Genomic DNA, 20,861 nt, shown 5'->3' with positions numbered 1-20,861 from the left:
ATAAATTGGGTAAGGGTAGGTGCTTTTCGCCTGGAGCCCTATAAATTGGGAAAAGGTGGGGGTGCCTAAATTAACCGGGTTACTCCTAGAGCCCTACAGACTGGGAAAAGGTGAGGTGCCCTAGTGTGTGCAGGTAACACATAGGCCTCACCCCTGCTCTGCCTCTTCCCACAAGGCCCCGGGTCCCCTTTTCAACCAGACTGTCCAGTCAAAAACTGGCAACCCATTATGGCACCCAGACACTGAAGGCAAAAGCCAGACTGTCCGGGTAAAAGCCGGACAGGTGGCAAACCTAGAGTGTGTGTAATTATCATCCTCATTCTATAGATGGGTAAAAAAAGTGATGCAGTGAGTCAGTAAACATGAGCATTAGACCTGGGGGTCAGGCAGTGTGCCTTGTATCACATAAACAGAGATAGAATCCAATTCTTCGAGGCAGCATTCAACTCTCTTACCATGAGATCGTCCTTTCTCTTCCTACTCTCCTGCCATAAGAACGAGGGGATGCCATGAATGAAAGGCAGCAGATTCCAAACTGATACAAAGAAATATTTTTTCACACAATACAAAAATAGCATATGGGACTCAGTGCCACAAGATACCACTGAGGCCAGGATCTTAGTAGGGTTCTGACCATGACTGGATATTTAATGGCTAAGAACAGCAAGGTTTGTAATAGAAAGGATTAAATAAATAACCAAATGCTTTGGAAGGGCTTTAAGCCCTCCTGCTTCAGCGCATAGACCAAACTCTAATAACTGATGAGGTGAAGAAGAAACTTTCCCAGCGACCAGGCTATTCCACAGCTGCCACCATAGAGTTTGTTGAACCTTGCTCTGCAGCAGCTTTCACTGGCCACTGTCAGAGGCAGGATACTTGAGTAGGTGGAGCCTTGGTCTGGTCTCATTTAGTCTGACAGCTCCTGTTTATGCCAAGATGCAGAGAAACTGTCTCTGTGGATCTGCTATATTTATCTGTCAATTTATATTAGTGACATTTCCTAGTTGTGTATTTTAATAAGTTTAACTAAGCACCAGTCTCCTGGAACCAAGACTCTGTTGAACTCCAGGATTCTCCAAAGCAGAGCAGAGAGAATCCGTCCCATCCAACATGATTAATTTGTTCCCATTTGAAGAATCTGCCAGAAGTTTTTACATCTCCGTGAGATTAAAGGGATCATATCATAGGCAGTGAACAGGCAAGGTCATGTTCCCATGCTCCAAAGGAAGGGAAAGTCCCATTAGCAGGGCTGATGCCGTGAGGATGACTCTGACCCAAAGCAGTAACAATTTGGTTCAAAACCAAGAAACAATTGTGCAGAGATGTCCAAAATGTCAGCCAATATATTATCATTATTATTAAAAACAGCAGCAGTAATAGATAATGACAATGACGGGAGTTATGTAGTCCAGGGGTTTCTCAATCTTTTCCTTTCTGAGGCCCCACCAACATGCTGTAAAAACGCCATGGCCCAGCTGTGCCACAACACCAGGTTTTCTACATGTAAAAGCCAGGGCCGGCGTTAGAGGGTAGCAAGTAGGACAATTGCCCAGGGCCCCATGCCACAGGGGGACTCACAAAGCTACATTGCTCAGGCTTCAGCTTCAGCCCTGGATGGCAGGGCTCCGGGGTTCAACCCCATGCGGTGGGGCTTCGGCTTTCGGCCCTGGGCCCCAGTAAGTCTAATGCCAGCCCTGCTTGGTGGACCCCATGCAAGCGGCTCCTGCCCCCCCACCCTGGGCCCCAGAGACCTGGCTGAGAACCACTGATGTAGTCCACTGTCCTTAGATAAGGCATGTCTCCTCTCCTTACCTTTAGAAAGGCTGATACCACTGATCATGTTCCTTTTTTGCAGCTGGTAAAAGGCGATTTCTTGCAGACAGGCTCTCTCCAGCTCTGAGAGACTATGCAGGGGCGCAGGCTGCATTCTGACTCTCTGTCCCAACATAGAAGCTTTGGTAAAATTCCCCTGAAATATAAATGAGAAAACATGGAAGGTGGAAAATCGAAACTGTTTTGCTTGGGAGAGGAGTGGTAAAAATCTGACAACTGTATAAAAACTTTCAATCCCAACTACCCCCACTTACACCAGAAAATACATCAATGATCTTCAGATTGCAAAGAGAAGCACTCAGAAGTGTGGAAGGCCAGCTGAGGTTCTGCAGCCAGCCTTAACTCTGGCCTCTGGGGCACATGTATCACTACAGTACAAGCCAAGATCTCTGGGTCCAGCCAAGCTGTGCATTCCTGATTCTGAGTGCAGAGGAGGGCCAATTCAGTTCTCTTCTATATACGTTTTTATACCCCAGATTGAGCATCTTCCAGCAGTGCATAAGCCATGTGACTATTCATCTCTCACATGTTGGTTGTTCTCTCATCCTCTCCCTCAAAGGAAGAAGCATATGCAGTGGATTGTCTTCTTTTTGGCAGTGTGCCATTGTATTATTAATTGCCATTATTATTTTTTATTATAGCAAAGAAACAGGTCTGCTGTAGTTAAGGTCAAAACCAGCTTTCTGTTCTAAATGTTCTAAAATCTGTACAGTTATCAAATTGTCTTGAAATTTGGGATGCCTCACAGAGGGGCAAGGTAAGAGCAGTGACTCAAATTTGGGGGCATTTAACCAAGGGGTTCCCAAAATACAGCACCAAGGAAAAAACTTTTTTTAATAAACGTTGACAGATTCTGGTAACCTTTTTTGCTCACAGATAGTGATCAAACCAGGGTTCAGATCTTCACACCAGGGTCTCCATTGCTCAAGGATTACCCCACCAGAGTGCCTGGCAACCACCAGCCCTTTTGAGGAAATCAGATTAAAAGAGTTTGCTTCTCCACTTAGATACTGGGGGAAGGCTCATTTGCCTATTCGCATGCCTAACAGATTATGCTGAGCATGTGCAGAGAGAGTGTCTAACCATCTGGAAAACTACTACTACGTAACAGGAGCTATATTCGGCTCATTGACTCTGAGCACTGGCACTGTAAGTTCAAATTCAGTTTGGGCAGAATTCTGAAGTAAAAGAGTAAGCATATTGCTCCAATCTGCCTCCACCAAAGTTTTTTTTAATTATTATTTTGGGGAAGTGTAATCTGAATACAGCAGAATATTCAGAAAATGTTAAAACTGTTTTGAAAACAAACTACATAAGCAAATGCTCCCTGGATGGGGAAGGTGATCCGGGATGCGAGAATAGGTGGGAATAGGGGAAAAATGGTTTGGGTCTGTCTCTCATTCAGGGGTGCAATCCAGACTAATGAGGGATTGTGTCACTGCCTGCCCTGAAACCTGGGGTGCCTCACAGTGCTTTGTTGCTGTAGCTCCCAACCTGGGCCACTCACAAACAGCCTGACAACATGCAGGTCACATCCTGAGTGTCTGTGAATAGCCACAGCCCTGGTCCAGCAACTCGGACCCCAGCAGCCTGTCAGCAATACACCAGTCACACTCTGGCTTCCACCAGCCTGGATTACAACTTGCAGGGTGACCCCAATGCACTCCCAGTCCTGAATTCCCCACCCCCCCAAACAGGTGTCCAGCATTGTCCAGCCCTCTCCTGGAGAGTTTAGACATTTTAGGTCCAGTGCCCCTGTAAGGGACAAATATACAGCAGTCTGCTACTTTAAATGGAGTTACCCAAACAATTCACAATGCTGGGTTAGTTTTGATCAAGGAATAAAACAAGGTTATTGAACAACAAAAACACAGATTTTAAGTGAGTACAAATGTAGGGCATTAAAGTCAGAAACAGTTACAAAAGAAATAAAGATAAATGCTTTCTAGTAACTAAATTTAACAAACTAGACTTGGTTCAAAGTAAAATTCTTACCACATGTTCCCAGCAACATAGCTGACCAAATTCTTAAATCAGGATCTGCCCCCAAAGGGCTGTTTCCTTTGTCTTCTCAGGTGAAAGAGTGAGCAAGAGAGAGAGAGAAAATACCAAGGGTGTTTTGCCCCTCACTTTTATAGTTCAGTCCCCCTTTGAAATGCATTTTCCTGAGGTTTAACCTACATAAAGTTCCTTCCTATGGCATCTCCTGGTTAAAGAGGTTCCATGCTGCTGTTTGCTAAAATACACCTCAATATTTTCCTGCCCCATTCCTTGCCAAAGAATGGCCACTGGATGGGTAATTGCCAATGAACATTGCTGACACTTGGCTAGAGATTATTACAATGATATGTAGGGTGTGAATACATGGGTGCATTCGATCACAGTCTGCAGTGAGGGAGTGGGTATTATGAGGAGGTGGATAATGGGAATGTGTGGTAAGGGTGGGAAGAGGGGTTGTGGACTCAGGGAGGGTAAGGGGAGAAGATGGGAGGGGTTGGTGAATTTGAGGTAGCAAAGGAAGTTAGGGGTATAGGAGTTGGGGCCCGATACGCCCTGAATTCGCCCCTTACATGTGCATGCTGGGCTCAGGGGGAGTCCTATCCTTCTGCAGGCGTCTGAGCCATCCTCCACCCATTGTGTGCTCTGGGATCTGGGGGACCCTGCTTCTCTTGTCTCAGCCCCTCTCCCTGCCCCTCCATATGAGCTGGGATCTGGGGTGCAGGGAATGAAGTTAACAAATGTAAACACCTGAAATCCAGAAAATGAATAGTTAAGATACACATCCCCCTGTGTGGGGTGGGGGAGGGCAGGTCGGGGGCAGAGGCTAGGGGTATGGCTGGGGAAGTGTGGCAGAAGCAGAGGCAGGAGTGCCAGCTGGAGATGGGTAATGGGACTGAGGGGCCCAGCACGCAGCTCCGCTACATACCCACAGTAGGGTGCAGGCCTCCAGTGAGCTGCTGCCTGCGATACTGTACACAGCAGCACACGGCAGGAGACAGCACGGAGCAACTTCTTACCTGGTAATGGGTTCTGCAGGGCCAGCCAATGGCTTAGGCCTGGTCTACACTACGAGTTTAGGTCGAATTTAGTAGCGTTATCTCGATTTAACCTTGCACCAGTCCACACTACGAAGCCCTTTTTTTCGACTTAAAGGGCTTAAAATCGATTTCTTTACTCCACCCCCGATGGGGGGATTAGCGCTGAAATTGGCTTTGCCGGGTCAAATTTGGGGTACTGTGGACGCAATTCAACGGTATTGACCTCCGGGAGCTATCCCAGAGTGCTCAGTTGTGACCACTCTGGACAGCGCTCTCAACTCAGATCCACTGGCCAGGTATACAGGAAAAGACCCGCGAACTTTTGAATCTCATTTCCTGTTTGGCCAGCAAGGCGAGCTCACCTGCACAGGTCACCATGCAGAGCTCATCATCACAGGAGACCATGCAGTCCCAGAATCGCTGAAGAGCTCCAGCATGGACCAAATGGGAGGTACAGGATCTGATCGCTGTATGGCGAGACGAATCTGTGCTGGCAGAACTCCATTTGAAAAGACAAAATGCCAAAATATTTGAAAAAATCTCCAATGGCATGAAGGACAGAGGCTATAACAGGGACCTGCAGCAGTGCCGCGTGAAAATTAAGGTGCTCAGGCAAGCCTACCAAAAAACCAGGGAGGCAAACAGCCACTCGGCTCAGAGCCCCAGAAATGCCACTTCTATGATGAGCTGCATGCCATTCTAGGGGGTGCAGCCACCACTACCCCAACCCTGTGCTTTGACTCCGTCCAAGGAGTGGGAGGCAACACGGAAGCAGGTTTTGGGGGCGAGGAAAATGAAGACAATGAGGAGGTTGTAGATAGTTCACAGCAAGGAAGCGGAGAAACCGGTTTCCCCAACAGCCAGGATCTGTTTATCACCCTGGATCTGGACCCAGTACCCCGCAAATCCACCCAAGGCAGGCTCCCGGACCCTGAAGGCGGAGAAGGGACCTCTGATGAGTGTACCTTTGTAAGTATTATACATGGTTTAAAAGCAAGCGTGTTTAATGGCATTCCCGGCCAGTACAGCTACTGGAAAAGTCTGTTAATGTGTCTGGGGATGGAGCGGAAATCCTCCAGGCACATCTCCATAAAGCTCTCCTGGATGTACTCCCAAAGCCTTTGCAAAAGGTTTCTGGGGAGGGCAGCCTTATTCCGTCCTCCATGGTAGGACACTTTACCACGCCAGGCCAGCAGCACATAGTCAGGAATCATTGCAGAACAAAGCACTGCAGCGTATGGTCCTGGTGTTTGCTGGCATTCAAACAACATCAGTTCTTTATCTCTCTGTGTTACCCTCAGGAGAGTGATATCATACATGGTCACCTGGTTGAAATAGGGTGGTTTTAGTAAGCGGACATTCAGAGGTGGCTGTTCCTGCTGGGCTGTTTGCCTGTGGCTGAACAGAAATCTTCCCCGCTGTTAGCCACGTGGTGGGGCGAGGGGTGAAGCCATCATCCCAGAGAATTGGGTGTGTGTCAGGGGGAGAGTTAGTTGGGTTTCTGCTGCACGTGAACCCAAAAACCACAGCCCCTCCTTTTAAATGGCCAACCCATTTTAAAGGGCCAACCCAATGGCTACTTCGTTTGGAAAATGAGGGCACTGCTGTTTGAAGCCATTCCCACATGTTATGAAGTTTAAAGAAGCCAAAAGACTGTGGCTTACCATGGCTGCCTGCAAGCTGAAGTCTGCTGCCCGGCCCTGCATGAGTGATCTCTCACACCAAACCGGCATACCCTCAATAAGAGGCAAAATGCAACCTTGTAATGAAAGCACATGTGCTATGTAATGTTAACAGCAAGGTTTACCCTGAAAAAGCATACCTATTGTTCTATAAAATGTGTCTTTTCAACTACCACTCTCCCTTTTTTTCCCCTCCACCAGCTGCATATGTTTCTCCTTCCCAGAGGCTAGTGAAGATTAGAAGACGAAAAAAACACACTCGCGTTGAAATGTTCTCTGACCTCATGCTGTCCTCCCACACTGACAGAGCACAGCAAAATAACTGGAGGCTGACAATCTCTGAGTGCAGGAAAACACAATATGACCGCGAGGAGAGGTGGCGGGCTGAAGATGGTAGGTGGCGTCAGCTTGCTGAAAGTAGGCAGGAGTCAATGCTCAGGCTGCTGGAGGATCAAACTCATATGCTCCAGAGTATGGCTGAGCTGCAGGAAAGGCAACAGGAGCACAGACCGTCGCTACAGTCCCTGTGTAACCAACTGCCCTACTCCCCAAGTTCCATAGCCTCCACTCCCAGACGGCCAACAACGTGGTGGGGAGGCCTCCAGCCACGCAGCCACTCGACCCCAGAGGATTGCCCTAGCAACTGAAGGCTGGCATTCAATAAGTTTTAAAGTGCTATGTGGCTTTGTCCTTCCCTCCTTCACCACCCCACCCAGTGCTTCCCTCCTCCACCACCCCTCCCAGGCTACCTTGGCAGTTATCCCCCTATTTGTGTGATAAATAAATAAAGAATGCATGAATGTGAAGCAACAATGACTTTATTGCCTCTGCAAGCAGAGATCAAAGAGGTGAGGGGAGGGTGCTTAGCTTACAGGAAAGTAGATTTCAGAGTAACAGCTGTGTTAGTCTGTATTCGCCAAAAGAAAAGGAGTACTTGTGGCATCTTAGAGACTAACCAATTTATTTGAGCATAAGCTTTCGTGAGCTACAGCTCACTTCAGCAGGAGAGTGGGGTAGGGGAAGAGAAAACCTTTTGCAGTGGTAAACACCCATTTTTTCATGCTTTGTGTGTATAAAAAGATCTTCTATACTTTCCACAGTATGCATCCGATGAAGTGAGCTGTAGCTCACGAAAGCTTATGCTCAAATAAATTGGCTAGTCTCTAAGGTGCCACAAGTCCTCCTTTTCTTTTTAGGAAAGTAGAGTGAAACCGGGGCCGGGGGGGCTTTCCATCAAGGAGAAACAAACAGAACTTTCACACCATAGCCTGCTCAGCCATGAAACTGGTTTTTAAAGCTTCTCTGATGCGCACTGCACCACACTGTACTCTTCTAACTGCCCTGGTGTCTGGCTGTGGATAATCAGCAGCCAGGCGATTTGCCTCAACCTCCCACCCCACCATAAACGTCTCCCCCTTACTCTCACAGATATTGTGGAGCGCACAGCAAGCAGTAATAACAATGGGAATATTGGTTTCTCTGAGGTCTAACCGAGTCAGTAAACTGCGCCAGCGTGCTTTTAAATGCCCAAATGCACATTCTACCATCATTCTGCACTTGTTCAGCCTGTAGTTGAACAGCTCCTGACTACTGTCCAGGCTGCCTGTGTATGGCTTCATGAGCCATGCTGTTAAGGGGTAGGCTGGGTCCCCAAGGATAACTATAGGCGTTTCAACATCCCCAACGGTTATTTTCTGGTCTGGAAAGTAAGTCCCTTACTGCAGCTGTTGAAACAGACCAGAGTTCCTGAAGATGCGAGCGTCATGTACCTTTCCCAGCCATCCCATGTTGATGTTGGTGAAACGTCCCTTGTGATCCACCAGTGCTTGCAGCACCATTGAAAAGTACCCCTTGCGGTTTATGTACTCGCTGCCTTGGTGCTCTGGAGCCAAGACGGGGATATGGATTCCGTCTATCACCCCACCACAGTTAGGGAATCCCATTGCAGCAAAGCCATCCACTATGACCTGCACATTTCCCAGAGTCACTACCCTTGATAGCAACAGGTCAGTGATAGCGTTGGCTACTTGGATCACAGCAGCCTCCACAGTAGCTTTGCCCACTCCAAATTGATTCCCAACTGACCGGTAGCTGTCTGGCATTGCAAGCTTCCACAGGGCTATCGCCACTCACTTGTGAACTCTGAGGGCTGCTCTCATCTTGGTATTCTTGCACTTCAGGGCAGGGGAAAGCAAGTCACAAAGTTCCATGAAAGTACCCTTACGCATGCGAAAGTTTCGCAGCCACTGGGAATCGTCCCAGACCTGCAACACTATGCAGTCCCACCAGTCTGTGCTTATTTCCCGGGCCCAGAATCGTTCCACGCCATGAACCTGCCCAATTGACACCATGATGGCCAAATTGCCGGGGATCGTGCTTTGTGAGAAGTCTGTGTCCATGTCCTCATCACTCTCGTCACTGCACTGCCATCACCTCCTTGCCTGGTTTCACTTTTCTTGCAGGTTATGGTTCTGCATATCCTGCTGGATAACACGTGTGGTGTTTTTAGTGCTCATAATTGCCACGGTGATCTGAGCGGGCTCCATGTTCCCAGTGCTAGGGCAACTGCACTGCAAAAAGGCTCAAAAAGATTGTCTGCCGTTGCTCTGATGGAGGGAGGGGCAACTGACAACATGGCTTACAGGGTTGGCTTACAGGGAATTAAAATCAACAAAGGGGGTGGCTCTGCATCAAGGAGAAACAGAATGGCCGAAACAGAATGGCCCCCTCAAGGATAGAACTCAAAACCCTGAGTTTAGCAGGCCATTGATTTCACGGTGGGAGGGAGGAAGGGAGGGGGAAATGAATACAAAACAAATCTGGTCTATTTCTTGTTTTGATCCACTTCATCTATCTTTATACATCTTGCTGGCAGCAGACGGTGCAGTACGACTGCTGGCCATCGTCATCTCCTGGGTGTTCATTAGAAGATGGTGAAGTAGGACTGCCGGCAGGACTGAATCACCATGAGATGAAACTTAAAAGGGAAATGACCTGGCTGAGTCACTCCCACGTTTGCCCAGGCGCCCCTGACCAACCTCACCGAGGTCGACTAAAAGAGCACCCTGGAGTACGGCGACGATGGCTACCAGTCATACTGCACTGTCTGCTGCCAAAAGGCAATGAGCTGCTGCTGTGTAGCAATGCAGTACCGTGTCTGCCAGCACCCAGGAGACATACGGTGACGGTGACCTGAGCGGGCTCCATACTTGCCGTGGTATGGTGTCTGCACGGGTAACCCAGGAAAAAAGGCACAAAGCGATTGTCTGCCGTTGCTTTCACAGAGGGAGGGAGGGAAGGGGGCGCCTGACGATATGTACCCAGAACCACCCGCAACAATGTTTTTGCCCCATCAGGCACTGGGATTTCTACCCAGAATTCAAATGGGTGGCGGAGACTGCAGGAACTGTGGAATAGCTACCTACAGTGCAACACTCTGGAAGTTGCCTCGGTACTGTGGACGCACTCCGCCAACTAAATGCACTTAGAGCAATTGTGTGGGGACACACACAATCGACTGTATAAAAACGCTTTCTACAAAACCGACTTCTATAAATTCGACCTAATTTCGTAGTGTAGACATAGCCTAGGGACAGCAATGGGAGGAGGTGGCAGAAGTATTGGAGGTGAATAGTGGGCAGAGGGTGGAGAAGGAGACACACCAGCCTGCTCTCACCTGCTGATGGAAGGCCAATGGCATTTTGGGCTGTATAAGTAGGGGCATTGCCAGCAGATCGAGGAACGTTCCCCTCTATTGGGCATTGGTGAGGCCTCATCTGGAGTACTGTGTCCAGTTTTGGACCCCACACTACAAGAAGGATGTGAAAAAATCGGAAAGCATCCAGTGGAGGGCAACAAAAATGATTAGGGAACACATGACTTATGAGGAGAGGCTGAAGGAACTGGGATTGTTTAGTCTGAGAAAGAGAAGAATGAGGGGGTATTTGATAGCTGCTTTCAGCTACCTGAAAGGGGGTTCAAAAGAGAATGGATCTAGACTGTTCTCAGTGGTACCAGATGAAAGAACAAGGAGTAATGGTTTCAAGTTGCAGTGGGGGAAGTTTAGGTTGGATATTAGTAAAAACTTTTTCACTAGGAGGGTGGTGAAGCACTGGAATGCGTTACCTAAGGGGGTGGTGGAATCTCCTTCCTTAGAGGTTTTTAAGGTCAGGCTTGACAAAGCCCTGGCTGGGATGATTTAGTTGGGGATTGGTCCTGCTTTGAACAGGGGGTTGGACTAAATGACCTCCTGAAGTCCCTTCCAACCCTGATATTCTATGATTCTATGCTATTCTAGGGGGCATTGGAGCGCGTGGGAGCCGGAGCGGGGCCATGCCATGGCTTCCAGGAGCCATGTGGTGCTGCTTCAAGGAGCCACATAGAATCATAGAATATCAGGGTTGGAAGGGACCTCAGGAGATCATCTAGTCCAACCCCCTGCTCAAAGCAGGACCAATCCCCAATTTTTGCCCTGGATCCCTAAATGGCCCCCTCAAGGATTGAACTCACAACCCTGGGTTTAGCAGGCCAATGCTCTGAGCTATCCCTCCCCCACCAGGTGTGGCCCCTGACCCAGTGCCCCGGCCAGAGTGGGGCTGAGCTGTTGGTACAGCCCCGACCCAGTGCCCCAACCGGAGCGGGGCTGAGCCACGTGGTGCGGCTCTTGGATCATCTTAAAATGGCTTGTAGGCCGGATCTGGCCCGCAGGCTGTAGTTTGCCCACCCCTGCACTATACACTGAAATGTAAGTACATTATTTATATTCCTATTGATTTATAGGGTAAAAATGATATGGTAAAAATGAGAAAGTGAGCAGTTTTTCAGTAACAGTGTGCTGTAACACTTTTGTAGTTTTATGTCTGGTTTTGTAAGCAAGTGGTTTTTAAGTGAGGTAAAACTTGGGGCACACAAGACAAATCAGACTCCTGAAAGGGGTACAGTAGTCTGGAAAAGTTGAGAACCACTCTTCTAACTTAAGACAGCTTGCAATAGCCTCCTATAGGCTGGGAAACAGCTTGCATCTGCCTGAGTGACTTGCACTCCAGTCATTCCCCTTCCTTCCTCCCTCCCTCAACATGCCTCCTACATAGTGGGGTAGAGAAGGAAATGGCTCATCCTAGAGATGTGCAATCTTAATACTTTCCCATCAGGGTGCATCCAAATCCTGGTTTTGCTTTTAAATTTAAAATAATAAATTTTATTAAATCAAGATTTTTCTTCATTTAAATAGATATTATTTAAATACATGGATTATTTAAGTTATTCCTTTGCTTTCTTCCCTTTTTATAGTCTTAAATCACTTTAATTTGTTTCTTAATTGTTAGTAGAATTTTCTATTTTACACAGAGGTTTCCTCTACTAAGCAATTTCACACTTAAAGCTTATCTGGGCCAAAAAAGACAAGTCCAGGATGTAGGCCTTGCTGGAGCCCTAGACATAACTAACAGAGTGAACCAAAGGCTGCAAACCAAAGGAGGCCTGGCCTTGGCAGAATAGTAACACACCAAGTATTGGCTAACCAAGTACGTACATTCCTGACCAGAAAGGATGGTACAAAGACACACGGATCTCTCAAGTAATTACATAAACAAATTCCCAGGAAATTGTACAGGAACACACCGATCCCTCATAAGAGAGGGATAGAATGACAGGATAAGGGATGAGGATGTTTTGTTTGAACTAGTGCAGTGGTTCTCAACCAGGGATCCGGGGCCCCTGGGCAGGCCGCCAAGCAGGCCAGCATTAAACTCGTGGGGGCTCAGTGTAGAAAGCCAAAGCCGCACTGCATGTGGCTGAAATTCAGGGCCCTGAGCCCGGCTCCCGGGGCTGAAGCCAAACCCTGAGCAATGTAGCTTCATGGGGGCCCAGGAAATTGCCCTGCTTGCCTACCCCATAATGCCGGCTCTGGTTTTTATATGCAGAAAACCAGTTATTATGGTACAGGTGGACCATGGAATTTTTATAGCATGTTGGGGGGGTGGGCCTCAGAAAGAAATAGGTTGAAAACTCCTGAACTAGTGGGTACAAGGAGAGGGGTGGTAACTACCACCATCAGGGGCACAACACGTAACCTGCTTGTATCAACGTACAAAAGGGGAAGTCCTAGGAGGGATATCTTTGGATTCGCTGAGGGGATAGCAACCTGTTATGTTGATGGAGCCTTTACCTTGTCATGGGCATACATGTGTTCGTGTCCCTGTGACCTATTGGACAGGGCGCTAGTAACATGCTTTGCTGACAATAAACCTGGCTGAGCACCTTCGCCACCAAACCAAGCCTGTGGTCTTTCTTTATGCATCACATGGAGGTCTGCTGAATCAGCACGCTGCACGTCTGCTCCTGCAGCTACCGCTGGAGCTAACTCCAAGAACAGCAGCGCTAGCAGTATTAATGACTCTGCAGCACTAATCCCGCCGGCATCATTAACAGCCTTACTGTGACGGATTCAAAACCGACGTAGATAAGCAAATAGCTCGTGCTGTGTTTGCAGCCAGCATGTCTTCCAAACCACTGAACTTCCATATGTCAAGAAAGCTGAACTGTTCCATCCTGAGTCAGGGTTGCAATGGCTGAAGTGATCCCAGAGAATGTATTCAGATGCTGTCTGCTGAGTGTGTGGGTCTGAGTACTGAGGGGTGGAGTCATGTTCACAGCCAGCCGACTGAGCGTGCAGAAATAACTACTGAGGGAGGAGCTATTTACAGGTGTGAAACCGATCATCCCCATTCACTGGAATATTTGGTATAGTCTAAAGACACGAGAAAGAGCATAAGTGCCATGTGACTAAGATGAGGCTTTTTCAAGACAAATATTCATGTAGTAACATCGGGCCATTCTCGGCTGACTCTAAAATTGCACGCAAAAGACTTGGATGGAAAGAATATGAAAGATGATACTAGATGTGGTCCTAATCCAGCAGTGGGTTGTGCATGGCCAGACTCTGGTGCCTCTGTAGAGCCCGATTTTCTAAGGGTATGTCTACACTAACCGCTGGATCGGTGGGCAGAGATCAATCTAGTGGGGGTTGAGTTATCACGTCTAGTCTAGACACGATAAATCAACCCCCGAGCGCTCTCCTGTCGACTCCTGTACTCCGGTACCGCGAGAGGCGCAGGCGGAGTCGACGGGGGAGCGGCAGCAGTCGACTCACCGCAGTGAAGACGCCAAGGTAAGTCAATCTAAATACGTCAACTTCAGCTACATGAATAATTATAATAATATAATTATAATAAAAAGTTGCGTAACTTAGACTGACCAACCCACCCACCCCCCCGCCCTGCAGTGTAGACCAGGGCACAGAGTCATGGATTTTAAGGCCACGGGGGACATTATAATCAGCTAGTCTGACCTCCTGCACAGCACATGCCAGAGTCCTGTGGTTAAGTTAGAGCAGTGTTTCTCAACCTTTCCAGGTTGGCAACCCCTTACTGGAAGTCAAAAATGTTTGCAATCCCCATTCCCCTGCTTATATTTATTATAAAAGTCAGAGTAAAAATGTATCAACGAGAACAATTCTAGCCTGGGTATGTTGAGAGCTTGACAGAGAATATTTGGTCTTGAAGGGCCTTATTTGCAGATAGTGGGGGGAGTGAGATAGGTTTTTAATGTTTAGGCTGCTCCAAAGTTATTCTGGAAACTTTATTTTCTTTGCTTTATAATTATAATAATTTTCTGCACCACACAACCCGCCTGATTGCCTTTCCTGGTCACCTGTGGGTCGTGCCTTGTTAACCCTTTTTCCCTAACAGCCTCAGCCGCTGAGGAACACTGAGTTCGAGCATATCTTTTAGAAAGCTACAACCAATCTTGATTGAAAGATTCCACGTGACAGCAAAACTTCAATTTTTTAAAAACTGAAAGTTGAGATTCCCATGTAATCACATGGCTCCAGGAGCTGTGGCTTTAAGAAAAACACCAAATATCTCACAACTCAGCTAAAATTGCAAGAGTTGGTTACACTGAACAATTTATCAAGACTTGCGGCAGATTTTCCATCCCTGGCGATTTTAAATTAAGATTAGATGCTTTTCTGCAAAATATGCTCTAGGAATCTTTTCGGGGAAGTTCTGCAGCCTGCGTTAGACAGGTCAGACTAGATGATCACAATGGTCCCTACTGGCCTTGGAATCTATGAATTGGTTGGTTGCCAGAAGGTAGCAAATATTGAGCTGGGGAATTAGTGGGGAATTGAAGGTTTACTGGCGAATTACTCCAAACATTTAAGTCAGTAGCAGTGCCCCTTGTTTCTGTGCAGAGGAATTCACTTCAATTCCTGAAGCTGCTGAAGTGCACAAGAAGGTTGAAAAAATGTTTTCTGAACCACAATTAGATTATGGCAAAATGTTCGGAGAGCATTATGATCAAGCTTTTCATGTTAATTAAAAAAAGCTATATCCTAAGGCAAACTCACAAGGAGGCAGGATTAAGATTTCACAGGCAATTGTAACTCTGTCATTTCCTGACTTTTCCGGCCTTACTTTGCATTCCTTTTAACATAGCTACTTTGTAAGGCATTTTCTACATTTTAAAAAAAGGAAATGGAAGCAACAAAGACATTTCACTGTGTTCAACTTTTTGTTCCCCTCACTTTGCCCCCAAATCTGTCTCCTTCTCCCGTTTCTTAGTCTTTATTTTCTCTCTTAGCCTGTTCCAGATGCATGATAGTACTTTGCCTCTCTCCTCAAGACTGCTCCATCTCCTTGGTCTCTTGTGACGCACTTTGTCAGGGGTTTTTTGAAAGCCCAAATAAATAAGGTCACCCAGTTCTCCTTGATCTACTATTTTATGTCCAGGTTCGAAGACGTCGGACGGACTGATGAGGTGCTATTTCCCTGTGCAGAAACCGCACTGTGTCAAAGCACCTCAGCCTGTTTCCCTGGCACTGGGATGAGGCTGAAGCATGGAATACTCCTTTCTGAAGAGCCCCCTTACAACATGCCACTGTGTGAAAAGGGGAATTGTGGGAAACGGCAGCCATCAGCAGCATCCAGCCCTGTATAGGCAGCCACGTGGATGTCCTCTGGCCTCAGGAACACTTCTAACCCCACATATCTCCTAAACCCCCAGATTCTCCCCCATTGCCTCAGCTCAGCACACCTGCAGAGCTCTGGCTCTAAAGCCTTGTCTTGGCCAGGCCAGTTCTCCTGTTTCCATGGCTCACCACCCTCTTCCCTGAGTCATCTAGCCCCTGCCGAAAGCTCTCCCAGTTCCATACACGTATGCCTATTCTCCGTCCCAGATATCAGGGAGCAGGAGCTGCTGTGGTCCTGTGTAGTGTCAACATTGGGCTTATGGGCAGGCCTACTAAAGTCTGCAGCAGGTCCTGTGGACTTCAGGAAGTTCACAGGGATGCAGTGCTATGGGGGGAAGCAGGAGTCAAGGTGTGGGATGTTGGAGCCTGGGGAGTAGTGGGAAAATGATTCAGAAGCTGACTCAGGACAGCTCCTAACTCTCCCTGGCTCCTCTTGGATCCCTGTGCTCTGTAGAGCCTCCTCGCTCCCCTGGTTCCATTGCTGTATGGAAGTCAGTGGCTCCATAGGGTAGGGTGCCTCAGTTCCTCCCTACCTTGATCCCAAGGCATGTCACTAACCCAGAAGGAAATCCCCACCCCAAAAACTTGATGCAGATGGAGTTAAAATTGAGAACACGTACACAGAATGGAAGCAGTGTCATCATCAGCCATACAGAAAAACATCCCTTACCAGCATGGAGGTCACAGGCTATAATAATGCTTCCCAAAAAGGGGTTAAAATATTCAGTTAAAAGAAAAAGAAATCAAAACAGCTTGAGTTAAAAACTGTGATGGAGAAAAATACTGTGAAATAGGTCATTAAAAATAAATTGCTGAAAAGGTATAGCCTCAAAGAGTCTGTTCTATACAGATTCAACACTACCCTCATCATCACAGTGTCTGAGGGCTAAGCCCACAACAATAAACCTCTAGCCACCATGCTAAGTGAAATCCTCACTCACCTGGGACATGGGAGACCTGGTTTCACGTCCCTGCTTTGCAGGTGGGACTTAAATGCAGGTTCTTCCCCTCCCGGGGGAGTGCCCTGACCACCAGGCTACAGAGTACACCATGGAACGTCTCTCTCAATCTCTACGGCTGGAGCAATTCCACTTTGCTCCAACAAATGTTTAATTATTTTTACAGGGTCTTGAACTTCCATCTCCCACAGCCTAGTAAGTGGCCTAACCTCTAAGTTTGGGCACACACCTCACCTGCTCTGCCCCGGCTGTCTTTTATGACAGGTATCAGTCTTAGGCATGCTTTGATTATGCCTGCAGGATTGGGCCCTGCTGGCAAGATAGGCAGGGGAAAAGCTTCATTTGAGAATCCTGCCGGGGCCTAGGTCTAAGATAGGACTCCAACCAGCTTGTTAGGGCTGGGACAGCACCAATGCTTAGGTGGCTTAGTGCATGCCTGCCAGTGAAACCTTGGGCACCTAGCTGAGCAGTGCTCTTGAGAATGTCCGTAGTGCCTCGCTGGTGGACTTAGAAGCAGTTTGTGATCTAGCCCAGAGCACCTTCCAATCATTCATTGAGCAAAATGATTAGCAGCTTTCATGCATGGTTCATTCTTTTTCTCATGTGCTTCCTCAGAGGGGAATGGGGGGTGTGGTATAGTGTGTGGCCAAGGCTATCACAGGGTTCAAAAAAATAACTAGATAAGTTCCTGGATGACAGGCCCATCAATGGCTATTAGCCAGGATGGGCAGAGATGGTGTCCCTAGCCTCTGTTTGTCAGAAGCAGGGAATGGGCAACGGGATGGATCACTTGTTCATTCCCTCTGGGGCGCCTGGCATTGGCCACTGTCGGAAGACAGGATACTGGGCTAGATGGACCTTTGGTCTGACCGACTATGGCTGTTCTTACATTTTGGTTTGATAGAGGTTTTTAATTAGTTAGTTAGTTAAAGAGACTTAGTAAAATTATATAAATTGGGAAAAGACTATTATGAGAACCTTGGCAGGGACAAGCTAAAGGGACTTGATGTCCTGAGAAAGCCTCTTGACTCCCCAGTCTTTCAAAAGACACAATATAGTTATATGATCCAACAGCAAAGATATTTCGAGCACATCAGCAAATCGCGGCATTTGCTAGCTAATCTTACGAAAATAAAGCAAGTCAGCAACTGCATATTCTATCTTTAAACGGAATCAAGGGAATTCATAACTAAAACTAAAGGCATTCTTCAAATAGTTCAAGTTTATTACAAAAGCTACTCTCCTCCTCTGAGTGAATAAAGACATAAAAAGGGTAATTGGAAACTTTGGATCAGATTTTCAAAGGTATGGAGGCACCTAAAGATGCTGATGGTTCCTAGTGAGATTTGAAAAAGCACATGGTCAGGTTAGGCTGCTGACTACCATGGGAATCAAGGAGAGTTAGGCACCTGGCCTGCTTAAACACTGTTACAAGCCCCACTAGGCACCATCTATATTTTAGGTGCCCTACATACCTTTGAAAACCTGGCCCTTTGCTACTTAACCCCTAACACACAAATAAAATTATTCTATGAGCAAATCACACAGGAGGCTCTTAGAAATGCCATTAAAATTCTGACTAGAGGTAAATCGCCAAGATCAGATAGATTCAGCAGTGACTAATACAAAAAGGTTGAATATATCCAGTAAAAGCCATGCTGAATATGTTTATAAAATAGCTTTGGGAATAACAACCTACTTACTAGCTTCCCAGGGGGAAGCACATACAATGTTAATGCCAAAGCCACGCAAAGGCTCTATGCGATGCATGTCCGCCAAAGTCATTATCAAATAGGGATGCAGAGATCTCCTGGGACAGCTTTTACCTTTGCTGGGGCAGGATTTGTCACAAAGAAAAGCAGCCAGTGATCTGAGTAAGCTACTTAACAGAACTCCCCACTCAAAACATTACAACAACCCATCAACAGTGATAACATGCATACTACAAAGGCCTTTAAATTTGATGTAATTGCCTTTTATGATAATCACACTGCAAAAAACTGGATGTAGGAGGCTAATCTATGAAACAGAACAACACAATTCCCCGCAAGCCTCTAGTCCTTAGTGGAATACATCACGTCTTTTTCAGCTAGAACCAGCTACAAGTCAGGGCTGCCCACAACCGCTCCTCATATTCAACTGAAGAGGAGTATTAGCACAGCCAGAAGATTCTCTGAATACGTTAGAGGTAGCGAAACAGCTAGGGAGGCACACAAAGTGGCATTGCATGGGAATGAGATGCTTGTTTCCATAACACAACCAGAGTCATCAGTTCCACGGCTAATGGCAATCACAAAGAATCATACTCAGAGTATACCCACAGTATTCTTGTCAGCAAGTTAAGGAAATATGGGCTGGATGAATGCACTATAAGGTGGGTAGAAAGCTGGCTAGATTGTCGGGCTCAACGGGTAGTGATCAATGGCTCCATGTCTAGTTGGCAGCCGGTATCAAGTGGAGTGCCCCAAGGGTCGGTCCTGGGGCCGGTTTTGTTCAATATCTTCATAAATGATCTGGAGGATGGTGTGGATTGCACTCTCAGCAAATTTGCGGATGATACTAAACTGGGAGGAGTGGTAGATACTCTGGAGGGGAGGGATAGGATACAGAAGGACCTAGACAAATTGGAGGATTGGGCCAAAAGAAATCTGATGAGGTTCAATAAGGATAAGTGCAGAGTCCTGCACTTAGGACGGAAGAACCCAATGCACAGCTACAGACTAGGGACCGAATGGCTAGGCAGCAGTTCTGCGGAAAAGGACCTAGGGGTGACAGTGGACGAGAAGCTGGATATGAGTCAGCAGTGTGCCCTTGTTGCCAAGAAGGCCAATGGCATTTTGGGATGTATAAGTAGGGGCATAGCCAGCAGATCGAGGGACGTGATCGTTCCCCTCTATTCGACATTGGTGAGGCCTCATCTGGAGTACTGTGTCCAGTTTTGGGCCCCACACTACAAGAAGGATGTGGATAAATTGGAGAGAGTCCACCGAAGGGCAACAAAAATGATTAGGGGTCTGGAACACATGACTTATGAGGAGAGGCTGAGGGAGCTGGGATTGTTTAGCCTGCAGAAGAGAAGAATGAGGGGGGATTTGATAGCTGCTTTCAACTACCTAAAAGGGGGTTCCAAAGAGGATGGCTCTAGACTGTTCTCAATGGTAGCAGATGACAGAACGAGGAGTAATGGTCTCAAGTTGCAGTGGGAGATGTTTAGATTGGATATTAGGAAAAGCTTTTTCACTAAGAGGGTGGTGAAACACTGGAATGCATTACCTAGGGAGGTGGTAGAATCTCCTTCCTTAGAGGTTTTTAAGGTCAGGCTTGATAAAGCCCTGGCTGGGATGATTTAACTGGGAATTGGTCCTGCTTCGAGCAGGGGGTTGGACTAGATGACCTTCTGGGGTCCCTTCCAACCCTGATATTCTATGATTCTATGATTCTATAAAATAAACTACTACAAATCTGAATAGCCAGACTACCTTCCTAGAAATTTCCCTCCCAAAAAGCAAAGGAGAAAATTCTATACTTCAGAATTAAGGGATATGTATAAAGATAACTTGGCAACTAACTGTAAATGTTAGGGAAGATGTTAGTAGACGGGAGATCCTCCCTCAGTCACTACTGGACAGAGCAGTGTAATAAATGTGGTTATCCTGCCAAGCTGCATCCCTTTCTTTAAATACTCGCATTTGTCTTAGCCTAATCAGAATTGTCATTTCTCTTTTATGGTGGAGAAAGAATCATAGAAGTAAAGGACTGGAAGGGACCTCGAGAGGTCATCTAGTCCAGTTCCCTGCCCTCAAGGCAGGACTACGTAATAACTAGACTCTGACTGGTGTTTCTCTAAACTGCTCTTAAAAGCCTCCAATGACTGATTCCATAACCTCCCTAGGCAATTTATTCCAGTGCATAACTACCCTAACAGTTAGGAAGTTTTTCCTAATGTTCAACCTAAACCCTCCCTTGCTGCAATTTAAGCCCATTGCTTTTTGTTCTATCCTCAGAAATTAAGGAGAACAATTTTCACCCCCCTCCTTGTAACAACCTTTTATGTACTTGAAAACTGTTATCATATCCCCCCCTCAGTCTTCTCTTCTCCAGACTAAACAAACCCAATTTTTTCAATCTTTCCCCATAGGTCATGTTTTCTAGACCTTTAATCATTTTTGTTGTTCTTCCCTGGACTTTCTCCAATTTGTCCACATCTTTCCTGAAATGTGGCACCTGGAACTGGACACAATTCTCCAGCTGAGGCCTTAGCAACACAGAGTAGAGTGAAAGAATTACTTCACGTGTCTTGCTTACAATAGTCCTGCTA

At 46.9% G+C, this 20,861-nt stretch overlaps 1 protein-coding gene across 5 annotated transcripts in view; it reads right to left on the bottom strand.

The window, feature by feature from the left end:
* ARHGAP36 (Rho GTPase activating protein 36) overlaps positions 1–20,861 on the bottom strand; it is a 78,530-nt gene that overhangs the window by 53,842 nt on the left and 3,827 nt on the right. For all 5 annotated transcript variants that reach the window (XM_073360668.1, XM_073360670.1, XM_073360669.1 and 2 more), the window contains exon 2: positions 1,813–1,969. In XM_073360668.1, the coding sequence (XP_073216769.1) occupies positions 1,813–1,948 (136 nt within the window). In that variant the 5' untranslated portion in view covers positions 1,949–1,969. The remainder of the gene's footprint in view (positions 1–1,812; positions 1,970–20,861) is intronic.

Source organism: Lepidochelys kempii, chromosome 9 (genome assembly GCF_965140265.1).
Source record: "Lepidochelys kempii isolate rLepKem1 chromosome 9, rLepKem1.hap2, whole genome shotgun sequence".
Classification (NCBI taxonomy): Eukaryota; Metazoa; Chordata; order Testudines; family Cheloniidae; genus Lepidochelys; species Lepidochelys kempii.
Note: the sequence above shows the minus strand (reverse complement) of the source record. Positions and strands in the feature narration are given on the sequence as shown.